The sequence below is a fragment of the Pelophylax lessonae genome, assembly GCF_965119305.1.
Source record: "Pelophylax lessonae genome assembly, chromosome: 4".
Taxonomy (NCBI): domain Eukaryota; kingdom Metazoa; phylum Chordata; class Amphibia; order Anura; family Ranidae; genus Pelophylax; species Pelophylax lessonae.
This window is the reverse complement of record NC_138771.1, coordinates 624,807,117-624,823,092: the sequence shown is the minus strand read 5'-3', so window position 1 is coordinate 624,823,092 and position 15,976 is coordinate 624,807,117. Positions and strand designations below refer to the sequence as shown.

The window sequence follows — 15,976 nt, the reverse complement described above, 5'->3', positions numbered from 1 at the left end:
GCAGGCGGCTAGTGTAAACAAAGCCGCCTGTCATTCTCCCCTGTGTAACAGCACAGATCATACGGTCCTGCTATGTAGGACCGTAGATCTCTGCTGTTACACACACAGCCACATCCAATCACAGTTAGAATCACGACCCTAGGGACACACTTAACCCCTCCCTCTTAAATAAAGTTAACCCCTTCACTGCCAGTGTAATTTTTACAGTAACAGTGCATATGAAAAGCACTGATTACTGTAGTAATGTCACTGGTACCCCCAAAAGTGTCAAAAATGTCAGTCAAGGGTCCGATCTGTCTGCCGCAATGTCGCAGTCCCGCAAAAAAAATCGCAGATCGCCGCCATTACTCGTTAAAAAAAAAAACAATAAAAATGCCAAAAATCTTTCCCTTAGTTAGTAAACGCAATAACTTTTGCGCAAACCAATCAAAATACGCTTTTTGCGATTTTTCTTTTTTTTTTTTACCAAACATGGTAAAAAAAAAAAAATTGGCCTAGAATGTTAAAAAATTTGGATTTTTACATTTTTTTTTGGGGGGGGGGGGAATTTCATATAAAAAAATGTGAAAAATATTGTTATTTTTGCAAAATTGTCGCTCTTTTTTTGTTTATAGCGCATGATCAAAAAATCGCACAGGTGATCAAATACCACCAAAAGAGAGCTCTGTTTGTGGGAAAAAAAGGAAGTCAAATTCATTTGGGTACAGCGTCGCACGACCGCGCAATTGTCCGTTAAAGTCACGCAGTGCCGAATCGCAAAATAGGCCCTGGTCAGGAAGGGGGTAAAATCTTCCGGGGCTTAAGTGGTTTAAAATTCGACTGAACTTTCAGTTCATACCAGCTAATTACACTGCTCCTGGGATATTGATCTGGTCAGTTAAGTAGCAGAGGGGATTGTTAATTAGTTTCAGCTGGGATATTGATGTGGTTAGTTAAGTAGCAGAGGGGGTTGTTAATTAGTTTCAGCTGGGATATTGATGTGGTTAGTTAAGTGGCAGAGGGGGTTGTTAGTTTCAGCTGCTTTGGTGTTCATGAAATTAATAACAGGTGCACTAAATGGGCAACAATGAGACAACCTCCAAAACAGGAATGGTATTACAGGTTGAGGCCACTGACTCTTTTTCACCTACACATCTTTTCTGACTGTTTTTCACTAGTTTTGCATTTGGTTAGGGTGAGTGTCACTACCGGTAGCATGAGGCGATACCTGGACCCTATAGAGGTTGCACAGGCAGACCAACTCCTCGAGGATGGCACATGAATACGTGCCATTGCCAGAAGGTTTGCTCTCCCAGCACAGTCTCAAACGCATAGAGGAGATTCTAGGAGACAGGCAGTTACTCTAGGTGAGCAAGACAGGGCTGTAGAAGGTCCTTAACCCATCAGCAGGCCTGGTATCTGCTTATGTGGGCATGAAGGAACAGGGTGAGCACTGCCAGAGCCCTAAAAAATGACCTCCAGCAGGCCACTGGTGTGAATGTCTCTGACCAAACAATCAGAAACAAACTTCATGAAGGTGACCTTAGGTTCTCTAGTGGGCCCTGTGCTCACTGCCCAGGGCCGTGGCGCTCGATTGGCATTTGCCATTGAACACCAGAATTGGCAGGTCCGCCACTGGCACCGTGTGCTTTTCACAGATGAGAGCAGGTTCACCCCCAGCACATGGGACAGACATGAAAGGGTCTGGAGAAGCCGTGGTGAACGTTATGCTGCCTGTAACATCTTTCAGCATGACGTGGGTTGGGTCAGCAAAGTTCTGGGGTGGCATATCCATGGAGGGACCCACAGACCTCTACAGGCCAGAAAATGGCACCCTGACTGCCAATAGGTATCGGGATGAAATCCTTGGACCCATCGCCAGATCCTACGCTGGTGCAGTGGGTCCTGGGTTCCTCCTGGTGCCCGACAATGCCCGTCTCCATGTGGTGAGAGTATGCAGCCAGTTCCCGGAGGATAAAGGAATTGATACCATTGAACAGCCCCCACACTTGCTTGACCTAAATCCAATAGAACACCTATGGGACATTATGTTTTGGTCCATACAACGCCGCCAGGTTGCACCTCAGTCTGTTCAGGAGCTCAGTGATGCCCTGGTCCAGATCTGGGACACCATCCGTCGTCTCATTAGGAGCACGCCTCGATGTTGTCAGGCATGCATACAAGCACGTGGGGGGCCATACAAACTACCGAGGACCATTTTGAATTGCTGCAATGAAATTTCAGCAAAATGGACTAGCCTGCTGCATCATTTTTTTTACTTTTGAGTTGTCTTTGAATTCAGCCCTCTGTAGGTTGATCATTTTCATTTCCATCAAACGATGTGGCATCCTTTTATTCCTAACACATTACCCAGTCCATACCAGTATAGATCCTAACACATTACCCAGTCCATATCCGTATAGTTTTCCAGCATGATATTTTTCCCCATTGAGATCTGATGTGTTTTCAAAGTGTTCCTTTAATTTTTTTGAGCAGTGTATATTCCAGGTGTATCAAAAAAAAAGGTGTGCAAGGTCCTACAGTTAATTTACTTTTCAAAACAGTCACATCAGGAATAGAAAAGCCTGTCCTCTGGCAGCATGCAGTATAGACAGACCCTTGCTCTCTATGTGAAGCAATAAAGACCCAAGGAGCATGAGCCTTACGGCAGTCCCACTTCTTAAAAAGAGGCACATTTGTAAAGCCCAGAAATATGCATTACAAATGTACTACATACTCCGCTGTCTTCATGTTTCTGGGGCCTGCAGAGCACTATTAAAACTGTAAAAGGTGGAGGGTAGCTAGAAACAATGAAGAGAGCCCTGTCACATGACCTGTCAAAGACATGTGACTGACCTTTTCTCTAGTTGTGAGTTCTATCTGCTGTAGATAAAGCAAGCAAGCAAAGTCCTTGTATTAACAGATGCATGGACTCCAGAGAGAGAGATATCATTTTGCCCCTGTACAGATCATTAGTAAGACCTCATCTGTAATATGCAGTTCAGTTTTGGGCACCAGTTCTTAAAAGGGATATCGGGGAACTGGAGAAAGTGCAGAGAAGGGCAACCAAACTGATAAGAGGCATGTAGGACCTCAGCTATGAGGAAAGATTAGAGGAATTGAATTTATTCTCTCTTGAGAAGAGGGGATTAAGGGGGGATATGATCAACATGTATAAATACATAAGGGGTCCGTATAGTGAACTTGGTGTTGAGTTATTTACTTTAAGGTCAACACAGAGGACAAGGGGGCACTCTCTACATCTAGAGGAAAACAGATATCATCTCCAAATAAGGAAAGGTTTCTTCACCGTAAGAGCTGTGAAAATGTGGAATAGACTCCCTCCAGAGGTGGTTCTGGCCAGCTCACAAGATTGCTTTAAAAAAGGCCTGGATTCTTTCCGGGGGGGGGGGGGGGATTAATATAAATGGGTAATAATATTTATAGGTGAAGTTGATCCAGGGAATATCCGATTGCCTCTCAGGGGATCAGGAAGGAATTTTTTCCCCCTGCTGTAGCAAATTGGATCATGCTATGCTGGGGTTTTTTCGCCTTCCTCTGGATCAACTGCGGGTATAGGATTGTATATATGGGATTGTATGGTTGGGTTTTCTTTACTGTTTTTTATTGCTTGAGCCAGATGGACTTGTGTCTTTTTTCAACCTGACTAACTATGTATTAAACACAGAGAACTCCAACTTCACATGCACCATGCATTTTATGAATGGGCTGCAAAATGCAGGTGTGGAGCATTTTTGCGATGTATAGCAGAAAACAGATAAAGATATCTGCTCTCAGTTCTACATCAGCCCCTATAAGTAGCATGATCTATCTGATATTTTGGGGGCAACACAGTGACTTAGTGGTTAGTCCAATAATGCCTTGCAGCACTGGGGTCCTCAGTTCAAGTCCCACTTAGGACCCTATCTGCATAGAGTTTGCATGATCTAACGTGGGTTTCCTCTGCATACTCTAATTTCATGAGAAAAAGAAAACATAAAAGTCTGACTGAGCTCAACATACTCTAGTTACCTCCTATGCTCCAAAGACATACTGGTAGGTTATTTGTCTAAAATTGGTCCTAGCGTGAGACTCTACTGAGCTCGCCCTAGATGGCTGCTTCACCAACTGCCCCAACAGCAGATAAAGCATTTTGGGTCCCCAGTAAAAAAAAATGCTACGGAAATCTAGAAATGTATGACATTAATATCACAATAATTACATGTGATCAATGCCTGCACAATGAATTTGACATATGTTCTGCTTATGTGTTGCAGAGTTCTTCCTCGCACTCCTTGACTCTTCCGAGCATTCCCTCTCCACCATGTTCATACTTTCCTATGGACACCTGTACTCCCAGAATGCCGTTCTCTTCAGTACTCTCTTCTCAGAGCTACGTGCTTTCTACATGGGGGGAGGAGCCTCCAGATTGGCCGAGGCTCTCTCCGAATTCTGGGTCGGACTGCTGGAGCGCATGCTCCGTCTTCTGCTTCCTCATTACCAGCTGAATGCCGACTACATGGAGTGTGCTATGCGCCGTGCTGAGGAGCTGAGGCCTTTTGGCGAAACTCCAAGAAGACTTCGACTACAGGTCTGATAGCTTCCTAACTGCACAGAAGTTCTAAATTATATAATACTGACGCAGTCTTATTAGTTGGATGCATTCATTTTGTTCAAGTCAGAATGCCCCTGAAGCTAAAGTTAGAGCTGTGGCACAATTTAACAGATAAATGGTAGAAAGCAGTTGTCTCCAAACTGTGGCCCAGGGGCTGGATGTGGCCCCTTGCCTGTCTTTATCCAGCCCTTGAGGCATTATTCCATCCACTGACACTAACAATGGGGCACTATTCCTCCCACTGACACCATCAAAATGGCATTATTCCTCCCACTGACACCAACAATAGGGCATCATTTATTTAATTGACACCACGATAGGGCACAATTCCTTCAATTGATACCAATATTTACACCCACTGGATGCCAGGGCATTTTCTATTCCCACTGGCCCTAATCTGTCCACCCTAAAATATGAAGGACAGTAAACTGGCCCTTTGTTTAGAAAGTTTGGAGACCCCTGTTATAAAGCATCCCTTCTTAAACAGATTTCTAGGGGTTCATTGAGCAACGAGCCTTTGACTCTGAGTTAAGTTACCACTGACATAAATTATGTTTATAACTAGCTTTAAAGGACATTTTTCCCACTGACCACCAATTGTAAGAGCCATTCTTCCCACTGACCACCAATGTAGGGGTCATTCTTCCCACTGGCTACCAATGCAAGGGACATTCTTCCCACTGATCACCAATGTAAGGAGCATTTCTCCCACTGATCACCAATATAAGGAATATTCTTTCCAATGACCACCAATGTAAGGAACATTCTTCCCACTGACCACCAATGTAAGGAACATTCTTCCCACTGATCACCAATGTAAGGGACATTCTTCCCACTGACCACCAATATAAGGGACATTCTTCCCACTGACCACCAATCTAAGGAACATTCTTCCCACTGATCACCAATGTAAGGAACATTCTTTCAACTGACCACCAATGTAAGGGACATTCTTCCCAAATTTTGTTTATTAAAAGTCTTGCAATCAATAATCATAAAATCAATATACATAAATAAATATATACATATTTACATGAAAAGGGAAAAAAATACATAGCAAGTTCTGCTCTCAAATAAAGAATGGCTTTACAGCAAAAACAAAACTCACATCATGAAACACATCATTACCGGGAAAAATAATCTTAATTAGACTCACACCACCACACCAGACATCAAACCTGCGAGGTCAAGAAACAAAAACCACTCCCATTATGCATGCAGCCCTTCTTCAAAAATGAAGATATTAACTAACAAAAGCTAAGGGTGTGAAAGAAATAGCATAGGAAAAAAGCTTTTCACCCAGAGATGGACAGTTCACCAAAAGCAGGTCTGATATTCCTCCACGCCCTTATCCAGACCGCTCGAGGCTCCCTGCCCTTCTCAAGACCCCGAATCTTCCCAACCTCACCCAGAATATCGTACACCACCACCTCGACAGGGAGGACTTTCTTCCGCAGGGTAATCTGGCACCGTGCATTCCACGTGAAGTAACGGACAACTATACTAACTAGAAAAAGTGTATCCAAATCAAAATCCCAGCAAGTCGGGAATGCCCCGTACACCCACTCCGCATAACTCATGCGATAGAGAAAGGGGATGCCTAGAGCCCTCCCCACCCTTTTATACACCTCTATGTTAAAGGGACACTGGAGCAAAAAGTGGTCCATAGACTCCACTTTACCAACACACTCCGCTCTAGGACAATCCCGATCATCCACAGGGCGATGCTTCAGGTTCCCTCTCACATAGAGCCTTCCATGGAAAGCGAGCCAGGCTTGATCCCTAAACTTCAAAGGGATTCTTCCTAAGTTAATTAAACGCAACCCCTCCCTCATTACGGGGCCTGGGCAATCCCTTAAGGTCAGCGACACACTGAAAGCAGAGCCCAAAATCCTCTTCTCCAGAAGCTTTCTGGGGAGGGACTTGATATCCCCCACTGTCACCTGCCACTGCCTAAGTATTTTCAGACACGGGGCAACATAAGCCGGAAGCTTGCCATGTCGGACTCTCAGACTTTTCACTGGCCCGCCATCTTCCCAGCATCGCAGAAAAGGCCTAAACCAAGATTGAAAAATACCCACCCATCCCGGCGGGGTCTCTGCTAACATATTACCAAGATTATACTTTAAAAAAAGCAGAGAAAAGAAAACTATAGGGTTGACCATTCCTAGACCACCCTCCCGCCTGGACAGGTAAGTTACATTGCGTTTGATCAGGTTCAGCCTATTTCCCCATAACAGTTGGAAAAAGCAGCTGTACACCCTTGCATAGAGAGATTCCGGCAAGATACAGACAAAGCTGACATATAAAAAGATTGGGATCAGGTAAGTTTTAATCAAGTCAACCCTTTCCCTCAAGGAAATTTTCCATTTCTTCCAGCTTGCCACCTTGGCATTGGCATTCAACAACCTGCTTTCCCAATTTCGATGACCATAGTCACCAGGACCAAATTTGATGCCCAACACTTTAATTTCCTGCTGGGGCTCTGGGAAGGCATCCGGAAGTTCGAAGCTTTCACCCTCCTCACCCATCCAGAAAACTTCACTCTTTTCATGATTGATTTTAGAGCCAGAAGCCTCAGTGTACTGCTCTATCACAGAGACCACCTCCTGCGCCTCCTCCATCCCAGAGATAATAACAGACACATCATCGGCATAGGCCACGACCTTCAAAGGCGGCACACCAGCAATGCCCAAAGGCACCCCACACAACGATCCACTCTCTAACCTTCTTATGAAGGGGTCGATTGCGAATACATATAGCAGGGGGCTCAAAGGACATCCCTGGCGCACCCCAGAGCCAACCTCAAAAGGCCGTCCAACCCAACCATTAACAAGTGGGAAGCTCTCAGCCCCTTTATATAATGTTTTCAGCCAATCAATAAACCTCCCCTGCAGGCCGTATCTACCAAGTAGCAAATACAGGTACTCATGATTGACTCGATCAAAAGCCTTCGCCTGATCCAATGCCAGCAAGTACTTTCTCCATCCAGCAGCCCTGCATCGCTCCAAAGCCTCCCGGACAGCTAAAATTGCTGAAAAGGTACTTCTGCCCTGGACCGAGCAGTGCTGATGATTGGACAACAAATCGCCTGCTACTGACGACAAGCGCCAAAAAAGAATCTTCGCCAAGATCTTTCTATCAACATTGAGAAGACTGATGGGGCGCCAGTTCTCAATTATTGAGGGGTCTTTACCTTTTGACAGAAGAATCACAGCGGATTGCCTCATGGAGGGAGGGAGAGAACCCTCTTCTAAACAGCTGTTATAAACCTCCGCTAAAAAGGGAGCCAGAATGGACTTAAAACACTTGTAAAATTCAGCTGTCAACCCATCTGGCCCAGGCGACTTTTTGGTAGCCAGCTTCTCTATAGCACGAACTACCTCATCCGCTGAAATTGGTTCTGTCAAATCCATCAAAGGCAATGTATCGTTTCCCAATCCTGGAGTAGAATCCAGAAAGCTTTCCATCCTGTCCCGACTAAGGTCCTTTCTTCCCAGAAGGTCTGCGTAATATGACCTGAAGATCTCCAGGATCCCTGATCTGGACTTCACCAGGGAACCCGTACTATCCCTCAGACCTATGACCGTCTTAACTGCTATGCCTTGCTTACAGTTCTGGTAAGGATCAGGCGAGTGATATTTCCCATAATCTCTCTCCAGAACCAAGGAGGCATGCCGGTCGTATTGACACTTCCTAAGAAGAAGCTTTACCTCCGAGATCTCCCCTGGATCTCCTCCATACGATACAAGACGATCAAGCTTCCTCCGCAAATGCTGGTAGGCAATATACATACCAAGCTGCTTCTTCTTACTTATGGCCTTGAAAAGTCCAATCGCCCTTTGTTTCACAAGCTCCCACCACTCTGACTTACTGCTGCAAAAGTCCAGAATAGAAACCTGTGCCTGAAAAAAATCCTCAAAGGATTGTCTTACCTCTACATCTTCCAGGAGAGCCGAATTCAGTTTCCAGGTACCCCTTCCCCTGGGTGGAGTGTCCGAGGCATTCAGAGTCACAGACAGCATACAGTGGTCAGAGAACTCCACCGCCCTCAACTCAGGAGCCGAGAAAGCAGAGTTCTCCTTTAAAAAAAACCTATCTATCCTACTCTGACTATTCCCTCTCTGAAACGTGAATCCCGTGCTGCCAGGGCAGTGCTTAATGTGCACATCTACCAGGCCTGCTTGTCTAACCATATCTCTAAGAAAAACGCTATCATAACCCAGCCTGTCTATGGAGACCCTCCTGTCTTCAGGCCTAATTATGGTGTTAAAGTCACCTCCAAAGACAACCTGCTGGGATGTAAAAAGGAAGGGCTTGATCTTTGTGAAGAGGCATTTCCTGTCCCATTTTGACTGCGGTCCATAGATATTGATCAGGCGCAGGTCCTGCCCCCTAACAGAGACGTCTAAGACCATGCATCTCCCCATTTCTACCTCAATTATCCGCCGGCACGTTACCATATCGGTTTTAAAAAGAACCGCAACTCCGCTGCAAGGCTCAGCCGCAAGAGACCAAAAGGAGGGACCGCATCTCCACTCCCTTTTTGCTAGATGGACATCGGCCAAAGTATTGAGCCAGGTCTCTTGCAAAAATAAAATCTCAGCATCAAACTCACTGAGCAAAAATAAGGCAATATCACGAGCTCTTGCAGATTTCACGCTGGCGACATTAATGGTCGCCACCTTTATCAGAGCGGGCACTGCCATCAGGATGATTGGGGTAGTCGTTTCTTAACCTCCACCACACTCTCATCACCCGAAACAGCTCTCTTTACACTATGTGACTCCCCCTCATCCATAGATGATAAACAAATAGATAAATCCGACACCAACTCCTCCCCTGATAAAACCGAAAATGTGTTGCCAAGAGGAACCCCTCCTGGCTCTAACTGTAAGGAAGAAACGACCGCTTTACTGGTCTTCCTCTTCTTCTTTTTCTTCCTCTTTGTCCTCTCCCACCCCTCCTCATCCGAATCCTCCACAACAGAGGGTGAGACATGGGACATGGACACCCCTCCCTCAACCCCATCGACCCCACCACCATCCAGCACCCCTGCACCCTCTTGGCCACGTTTGCGGTGTCGAGAGACAGGGACTGGAGGTGGAGTAGGCCGAGGGGGAAGATCCACTATACCCGCCCCCCCAGCAGCTTCCGCTAGTCTGGAGGATCTACGCACAGTAGATGTAGGAACAACAGGAGGGACAGACTCAGGGACCACATCACCAGGGGAAACAAAATCTGACACAACAGACACAGGAAGGACAGACTCAGGGACCACATCACCAGGGGAAACAGAATCTGACACAACAGACACAGGAGGGGCAGCAACAATTTCCTCTCTAACTTCAGCTGCTTCATCTTCTTTATCAAGCCTCTGCAGCTCAGTCTCCAATCCTGGCAAGTTATGCAGTGCCTCTGGGCACTGGCTATATGGATGACCCAGCTGCTGGCACAAATTGCACCGAATCTGGGTGCATTCTCTGGCCAAATGGCCTAAATCCTGGCACAGTGAGCACTTCTTGTGGGTGCAGGACGATGCAAAGTGGCCTTTATCACCACATTTATTGCACACCTTAGGCTGACCTTGGTAGAAAATGGTCAGCCTATCCCTACCCAGAAAGGCTGAGCAGGGAAGGTGCTGAACTACATCGCCCAGCACCCCCAATTTTAGTGACACTGTCCAGGCCCCTGTCCATATCCCATGCTCATCAAGGACCTTCCGCAGTGGAGTGAGGACCTCGCCATATCGGCGTAGCCATACTAATAAATCAGCCTCTGGTATGGATTCGTTACGCACCAAAATGGTCACTGATTTTATCAGAGGCTGTCTTGAGATAACCTTTGGCACCAAACCACTCCACTGCTGAAGGCCCTTGCACCTCCTATATCTCTCCCAGAAGAGATCCAAACTTTCAGGTTTTACAAACGACAAATCAAATTCATAACTCCCCACCGGGCAAATTAAAGCAAAAATATCACAGGCTTTAAACCCCATTTCCAAAATCAACTCAGCCACCCTCCCCCTTACTGGTGGAGTTCCATCCCCCACCCACCTCAACTGTACCACATTCCTCCTCCTATACCCACCAAACCTCCCTGAATTTTGACTAATAACAGAATTCCCACCACCCACCCTGGTGTGACTCCCCAAAGCTGAAGCATAGCTTCCAACATTCCTCCCAGCAGAAAATCCATCAGTTTTTTTTAAATTATCTGACACACACTTAGCAGATAACGATTGCACAGATTCGGGATTGATCTGTGCAATCGAATCTTTCCTCTGCTGAGCAGGAGGAGAAATGTCATTTTTATTTTTCCCAGCATTACTAACCCCTTCACCACCACCCACCACATTCATTGCTTTAACATTAATGTCATTTTTTATACTTGCTGGGATATTTATTATTGCTGTTGTCTTCACAGCAGAATCCATAGTTGCTGCTGCACTGGTAAGAACTCCAGCTGTCATCTTCTCTTCCACTAGGACAGGGTTTTCAGCTGTGGAAATAGCATTCTGTTTTAACACAGCAACAGGTGAAACATTGCAGGAGACTTCCATAGCTGCTTCACTTCCAGCACTATGTTGATCCCCTCCCCCACCAGAAGTCAGCTGGTCAATCAGCACTGGAAGACTGGGAGGCTCAGGTGAACATGAAGCATGCTCTTTGGAGCTGGCAGCCATTTTGCTTGCTGTGGGACTACTGGTCTCAGCCAGACCAGCAAAATCCATGCCTGGGTTGTTAGATGCAGGTCCATCCACATTCATCTGATTGTCCGGGAATTCATTGGTCAGGGATTTTCCTTGCATGTCTGCACTCGGTTTCTCCACAGCAGAATCTCCAATAGGTAGCTGTATGCAGAGCTCCTTCTCACCTGGGACACCATCCACTACAGCAAGTGGGGCAGACATGCTGGAAGGCAGCATGATGTACTGGGATTTCTCCACCATTACTGGCTTTGCTGACTTGAATCTCCTCTGCCCATCCTCAGGGATTTCTGATGGATCATCAGAAAAGACAAACTTGTCTGCTTTCAGGGGTGACTCCATCTCCTGGATAAATGTCAGGGATCCATGTCCACTCTCAACCCCCTGGCTGGTTGCCGCTGGTGATTCCCAGTTCTGGCATGGGGGGAGAGGTGCAGAGGCAGATGGAGCCTGGTCATCCATTAACTGAGCCTGCTGATCCACAGAACTTGCTGATGCTTGGCTGGTAAAACGCCTCTCATTGTCAAACTTTTCTTTAAATGCTCCACTTCGGTCTTTCAGCCTTTCCAATAATAAAGATTGTTCCTTTACCTTTTCTTCCAATTCCTGTAACTCAGGCTTCATGGCTGTGCGATTTTTACTCCAGGCCTGGAAATACTTAGTTTTGAAGGATTTGTGTTCAGCCTTCAAAACTTTAAGTTTTTCTTCCGCTCTCCCAATCGCCCTAAAACGATTGATAACCTTCTGGCTGAAGACATCCGCATTCTCACCAGGGCCTGGACCCACAGACAGGTCCTCCACCTCCTCCTCACTAGGCCCCGTGTCATCAGGGGGATCCCTCCCAGGGCCTCCCCCAGGATCAGGCATTGTTCCTGGGCCAAGCTAGCAAGCAAGGCCCAGGCTTGAAAAGGGCTGGATCTCACAGAGAGCTCTTTGGGTGTGTCCTCCTCCTTCTTCCCACTGACCACCAATGTAATGGTCATTCTTCCCACTGATCACCAATGTAAGGGACATTCTTCCCACTGATCACCAATGTAAGGGACATTCTTCCCACTGATCACCAATGTAAGGGACATTCTTCCCACTGATCACCAATGTAAGGGACATTCTTCCCACTGATCACCAATGTAAGGGACATTCTTTCAACTGACCACCAATGTAAGGGACATTCTTCCCACTGACCACCAATCTAAGGAACATTCTTCCCACTGATCACCAATGTAAGGGACATTCTTCCCACTGATCACCAATGTAAGGGACATTCTTCCCACTGACCACCAATATAAGGAACATTCTTCCTACTGACCACCAATATAAGGTACATTCCTCCCAATGATCACCATGCTAATGTAACATGAGTTATGGATAAAGTAATTATTGTCAGAGGTTCCTTTAGTCCTGAAATTTTAATAAGACTGGTATAAAGTGTGTTCTGCTGCTGATTTGGGTTTTATACGCCAACCATTGTTCACAAGAGAATAAAATAGAAGACCCCCTACAGGATGAAAAACTACACTTTTATTTTTTATTAATATAAAGCAGGGGTCTCCAAACTTTCCAAACAAAGGGCCAAGTTTGTTGTCCTTCAGACATTGGGGCCCGGAGTGTGGCCAGTGGGAATGGAAAATGTTCTGGCATCAGTGGAAATAAATAATGCTTCGTCTTTGGTATCAGTGGGAGGAATAGTGACCCATTGTTGGTCTCATTGGAAAGAATAGTGCTCCATCATTAACGTCAGTGGAAGTAATAGTGCCCCATTGTTGGTGTCTGTGGAAGGAATAGTGCCCACACCTATGCATTTTTTGGTGCTTTTTCTGAAATGCACTGCAGTTCATTTGACATTCTTTACTGAGGAACACATTCACATCTATGCTTTTTTTTAAATGCAAAACAGTGCTTTTTTTTTTTGGGGTTCAATAGACTTCAATGGAGAAGCTGCAAAAAAGCATGTAGCTCGTTTTTGCAAATGCGAGTTGCTGCGATTTCCATTTTGCGTTTATTAATCTGCTCAACAACAAATTGGCCAAAAAAAAAAAAGCATAAAAATGTAAAACACAAATTGTGACAAAATCGTGGTAAAAACATGTGTGAAAATACACAAAACCAACAGCAAAAAGCACTGCAGAAACGGATCATAAGCAAACTGCATAGGTGTGAACCAAGCCTTATACCAATCCATGTTCTGGAGGGTTCTGTATTTCAATGTCACCACATAATGACAGGCATACAGACACAGAGTGGGGCCAGATAAGCTAGTAGCATGTTTCCAGTATGTAGCAGAAAGCTGGAGCCCCCAGAGTAAACCGTAGGAGAGCCCGGGGTTCTAGGAATGCAAAGACCACAGCTTTTAATTAAACTTTAAGGCATTTTGATTGTTAAAGTTATACTAAATACACTGTTTAAATTACATTACCCCTTCTATTTCTGTATGTGGATGATGGCACTGTAATTGTTTCAATAAAAAAAAAAAAAAAGATCTAAGTACCGTTTTCCTAATCGATTTACAGCTGTCACATGACCCAGCTCTCTCCCAACCAGTCTACAGGGAAACATAAGCAGGAGGAGCCTCTAGTCCTCTGCTGCTGGTCACATGTTCAAAATAAAAAAAACATCCTTTGGAATACAGAGTAAACATAATAATGTAATATTAATAAACTGTTTCAAATTGTCATACAAATATATATTTGAAATAAAATATTTATTTTTTTCGGCAATAACATGATGTAGGCGGATTTCTGCCAGTCACAGACTATGTCACGCCCCTTCAGCCTTAAAATGTCTTAAAATAAAAGGAAGGTGAAGCCTCCATCAATCTATATGTAATATCCTGCCCCCCATTATGTTTAAATGGTTAGTGGGCATGGAAGAGGAGGGAGGGAGTGGGCTGTCATTTACCACTGTGTATACGCCCACGTGTGACTCTATGGTCACATGGGCTGCTGAGATGTAATAGGGAGGAAATGCTCGGCATAGAAATTCATTAAAAAACTGAGCATGTGCAGAGTTGTCAACACTGCTCTAAAAAAAACCCTAGCTGAATTGGGGACATGGACAGAAGGGGGAAATAAAAAACAGCAGGATCAACCAGTTTGTTTGCAGAAAACAGAATACAAATCTCATAGTGAGTGAGTGAGTATGGCCAGCATGTAATACCCCATTTATTTATAGTTTTTTATGATTTATTATTAGGCACTTTAGGCTGTTAGTACTTCTGATTTTGTAAGTGTCTTCCTGTGTATTGTTATCTTATAGAAAAGCTTGGTTTTGTTGGAGATTTTCTGTGTCAGTGTTTGTGACTGTGTTGTTTTTCAGATAACACGAGCATTGGGAGCTGCCAGAACACTGGTGCAAGGCTTGGCAACGGGAAGTGACATTGTCAACAGAGCCGCTAAGGTACAGCAGTACACCCTGTAAGGTGATGTAATGACACAGACAGCAAGGGTGACAAAGTTGAAGGGGAACGGTAGTCTATGTTCCCCCCCCCCCCAAACATAGGCACATACAAAAAAAAAAAATATATCTTTGGGGTAGATTTACCAAAAATTGGAGCGTGCAAAATCTGGTGCAGCTCTGCATAGAAACCAATCAGCTTCAAGGTTTTATTGTCAAAGCTTAAATAAACAAGATGAAGTTAGAAGCCGATTGGCTACTATTTACTGCTGCACCGGATTCTGCGTGCTCCTGTTACAGTAAATAGTCTGTCCTCCTCCTACAGGGTGATACAGACATAAGGGAGCTGAGTCTGTCCTCCTCCTGCAGGGTGACATAGACAGAAGGGAGCTATGAGTCCGTTCTCCTCCTGCAGGGTGATACAGACATAAGGGAGCTGAGTCTGTTCTCCTCCTGCAGGGTGATACAGACAGAAGGGGGCTATGAGTCTGTCCTACTCCTGCAGGGTGATACAGACAGAAGGGAGCTGAGTCTGTCCTCCTCCTGCAGGGTGATACAGACAGAAGGGGGCTATGAGTCTGTCCTCCTCCTGCAGGGTGATACAGACAGAAGGGAGCTGAGTCTGTCCTCCTCCTGCAGGGTGATACAGACATAAGGGAGCTGAGTCTGTTCTCCTCCTGCAGGGTGATACAGACAGAAGGGGGCTATGAGTCTGTCCTACTCCTGCAGGGTGATACAGACAGAAGGGAGCTGAGTCTGTCCTCCTCCTGCAGGGTGATACAGACAGAAGGGGGCTATGAGTCTGTCCTCCTCCTGCAGGGTGATACAGACAGAAGGGAGCTGAGTCTGTCCTCCTCCTGCAGGGTGATACAGACAGAAGGGGGCTATGAGTCTGTCCTCCCCCTGCAGGGTGATACAGACAGAAGGGGGCTATGAGTCTGTCCTCCTCCTGCAGGGTGATACAGACAGAAGGGAGCTATGAGTCTGTCCTCCTCCTGCAGGGTGATACAGACAGAAGGGGCTAGGAGTCTGTCCTCCTCCTGCAGGGTGATACAGACAGAAGGGGGCTATGAGTCTGTCCTCCTCCTGCAGGTTGATACAGACAGAAAGGGAGCCGTGAGTCTGTCCTCCTCCTGCAGGGTGATACAGATGGAAGGGGGCTGAATCTGTCCTCCTCCTGCAGGGTGATACAGACAGAAGAGAGCTATGAGCTTGCTCTCCTCTTGCAGGGTGACACAGATAGAAGGAAGCTATGAGTCTGCCCTTCTCCTGCTGGGTGATAC

The 15,976-nt window shown here is 45.7% G+C and overlaps 1 protein-coding gene across 1 annotated transcript in view; it reads left to right on the top strand.

The window, feature by feature from the left end:
• Nucleotides 1–15,976, top strand: part of GPC2 (glypican 2) — a 61,586-nt gene that overhangs the window by 22,055 nt on the left and 23,555 nt on the right. The window contains exons 4-5 of the mRNA XM_082255956.1: nucleotides 4,257–4,570; nucleotides 14,616–14,696. Of these exons, the coding sequence (XP_082112082.1) occupies nucleotides 4,257–4,570; nucleotides 14,616–14,696 (395 nt within the window). The remainder of the gene's footprint in view (nucleotides 1–4,256; nucleotides 4,571–14,615; nucleotides 14,697–15,976) is intronic.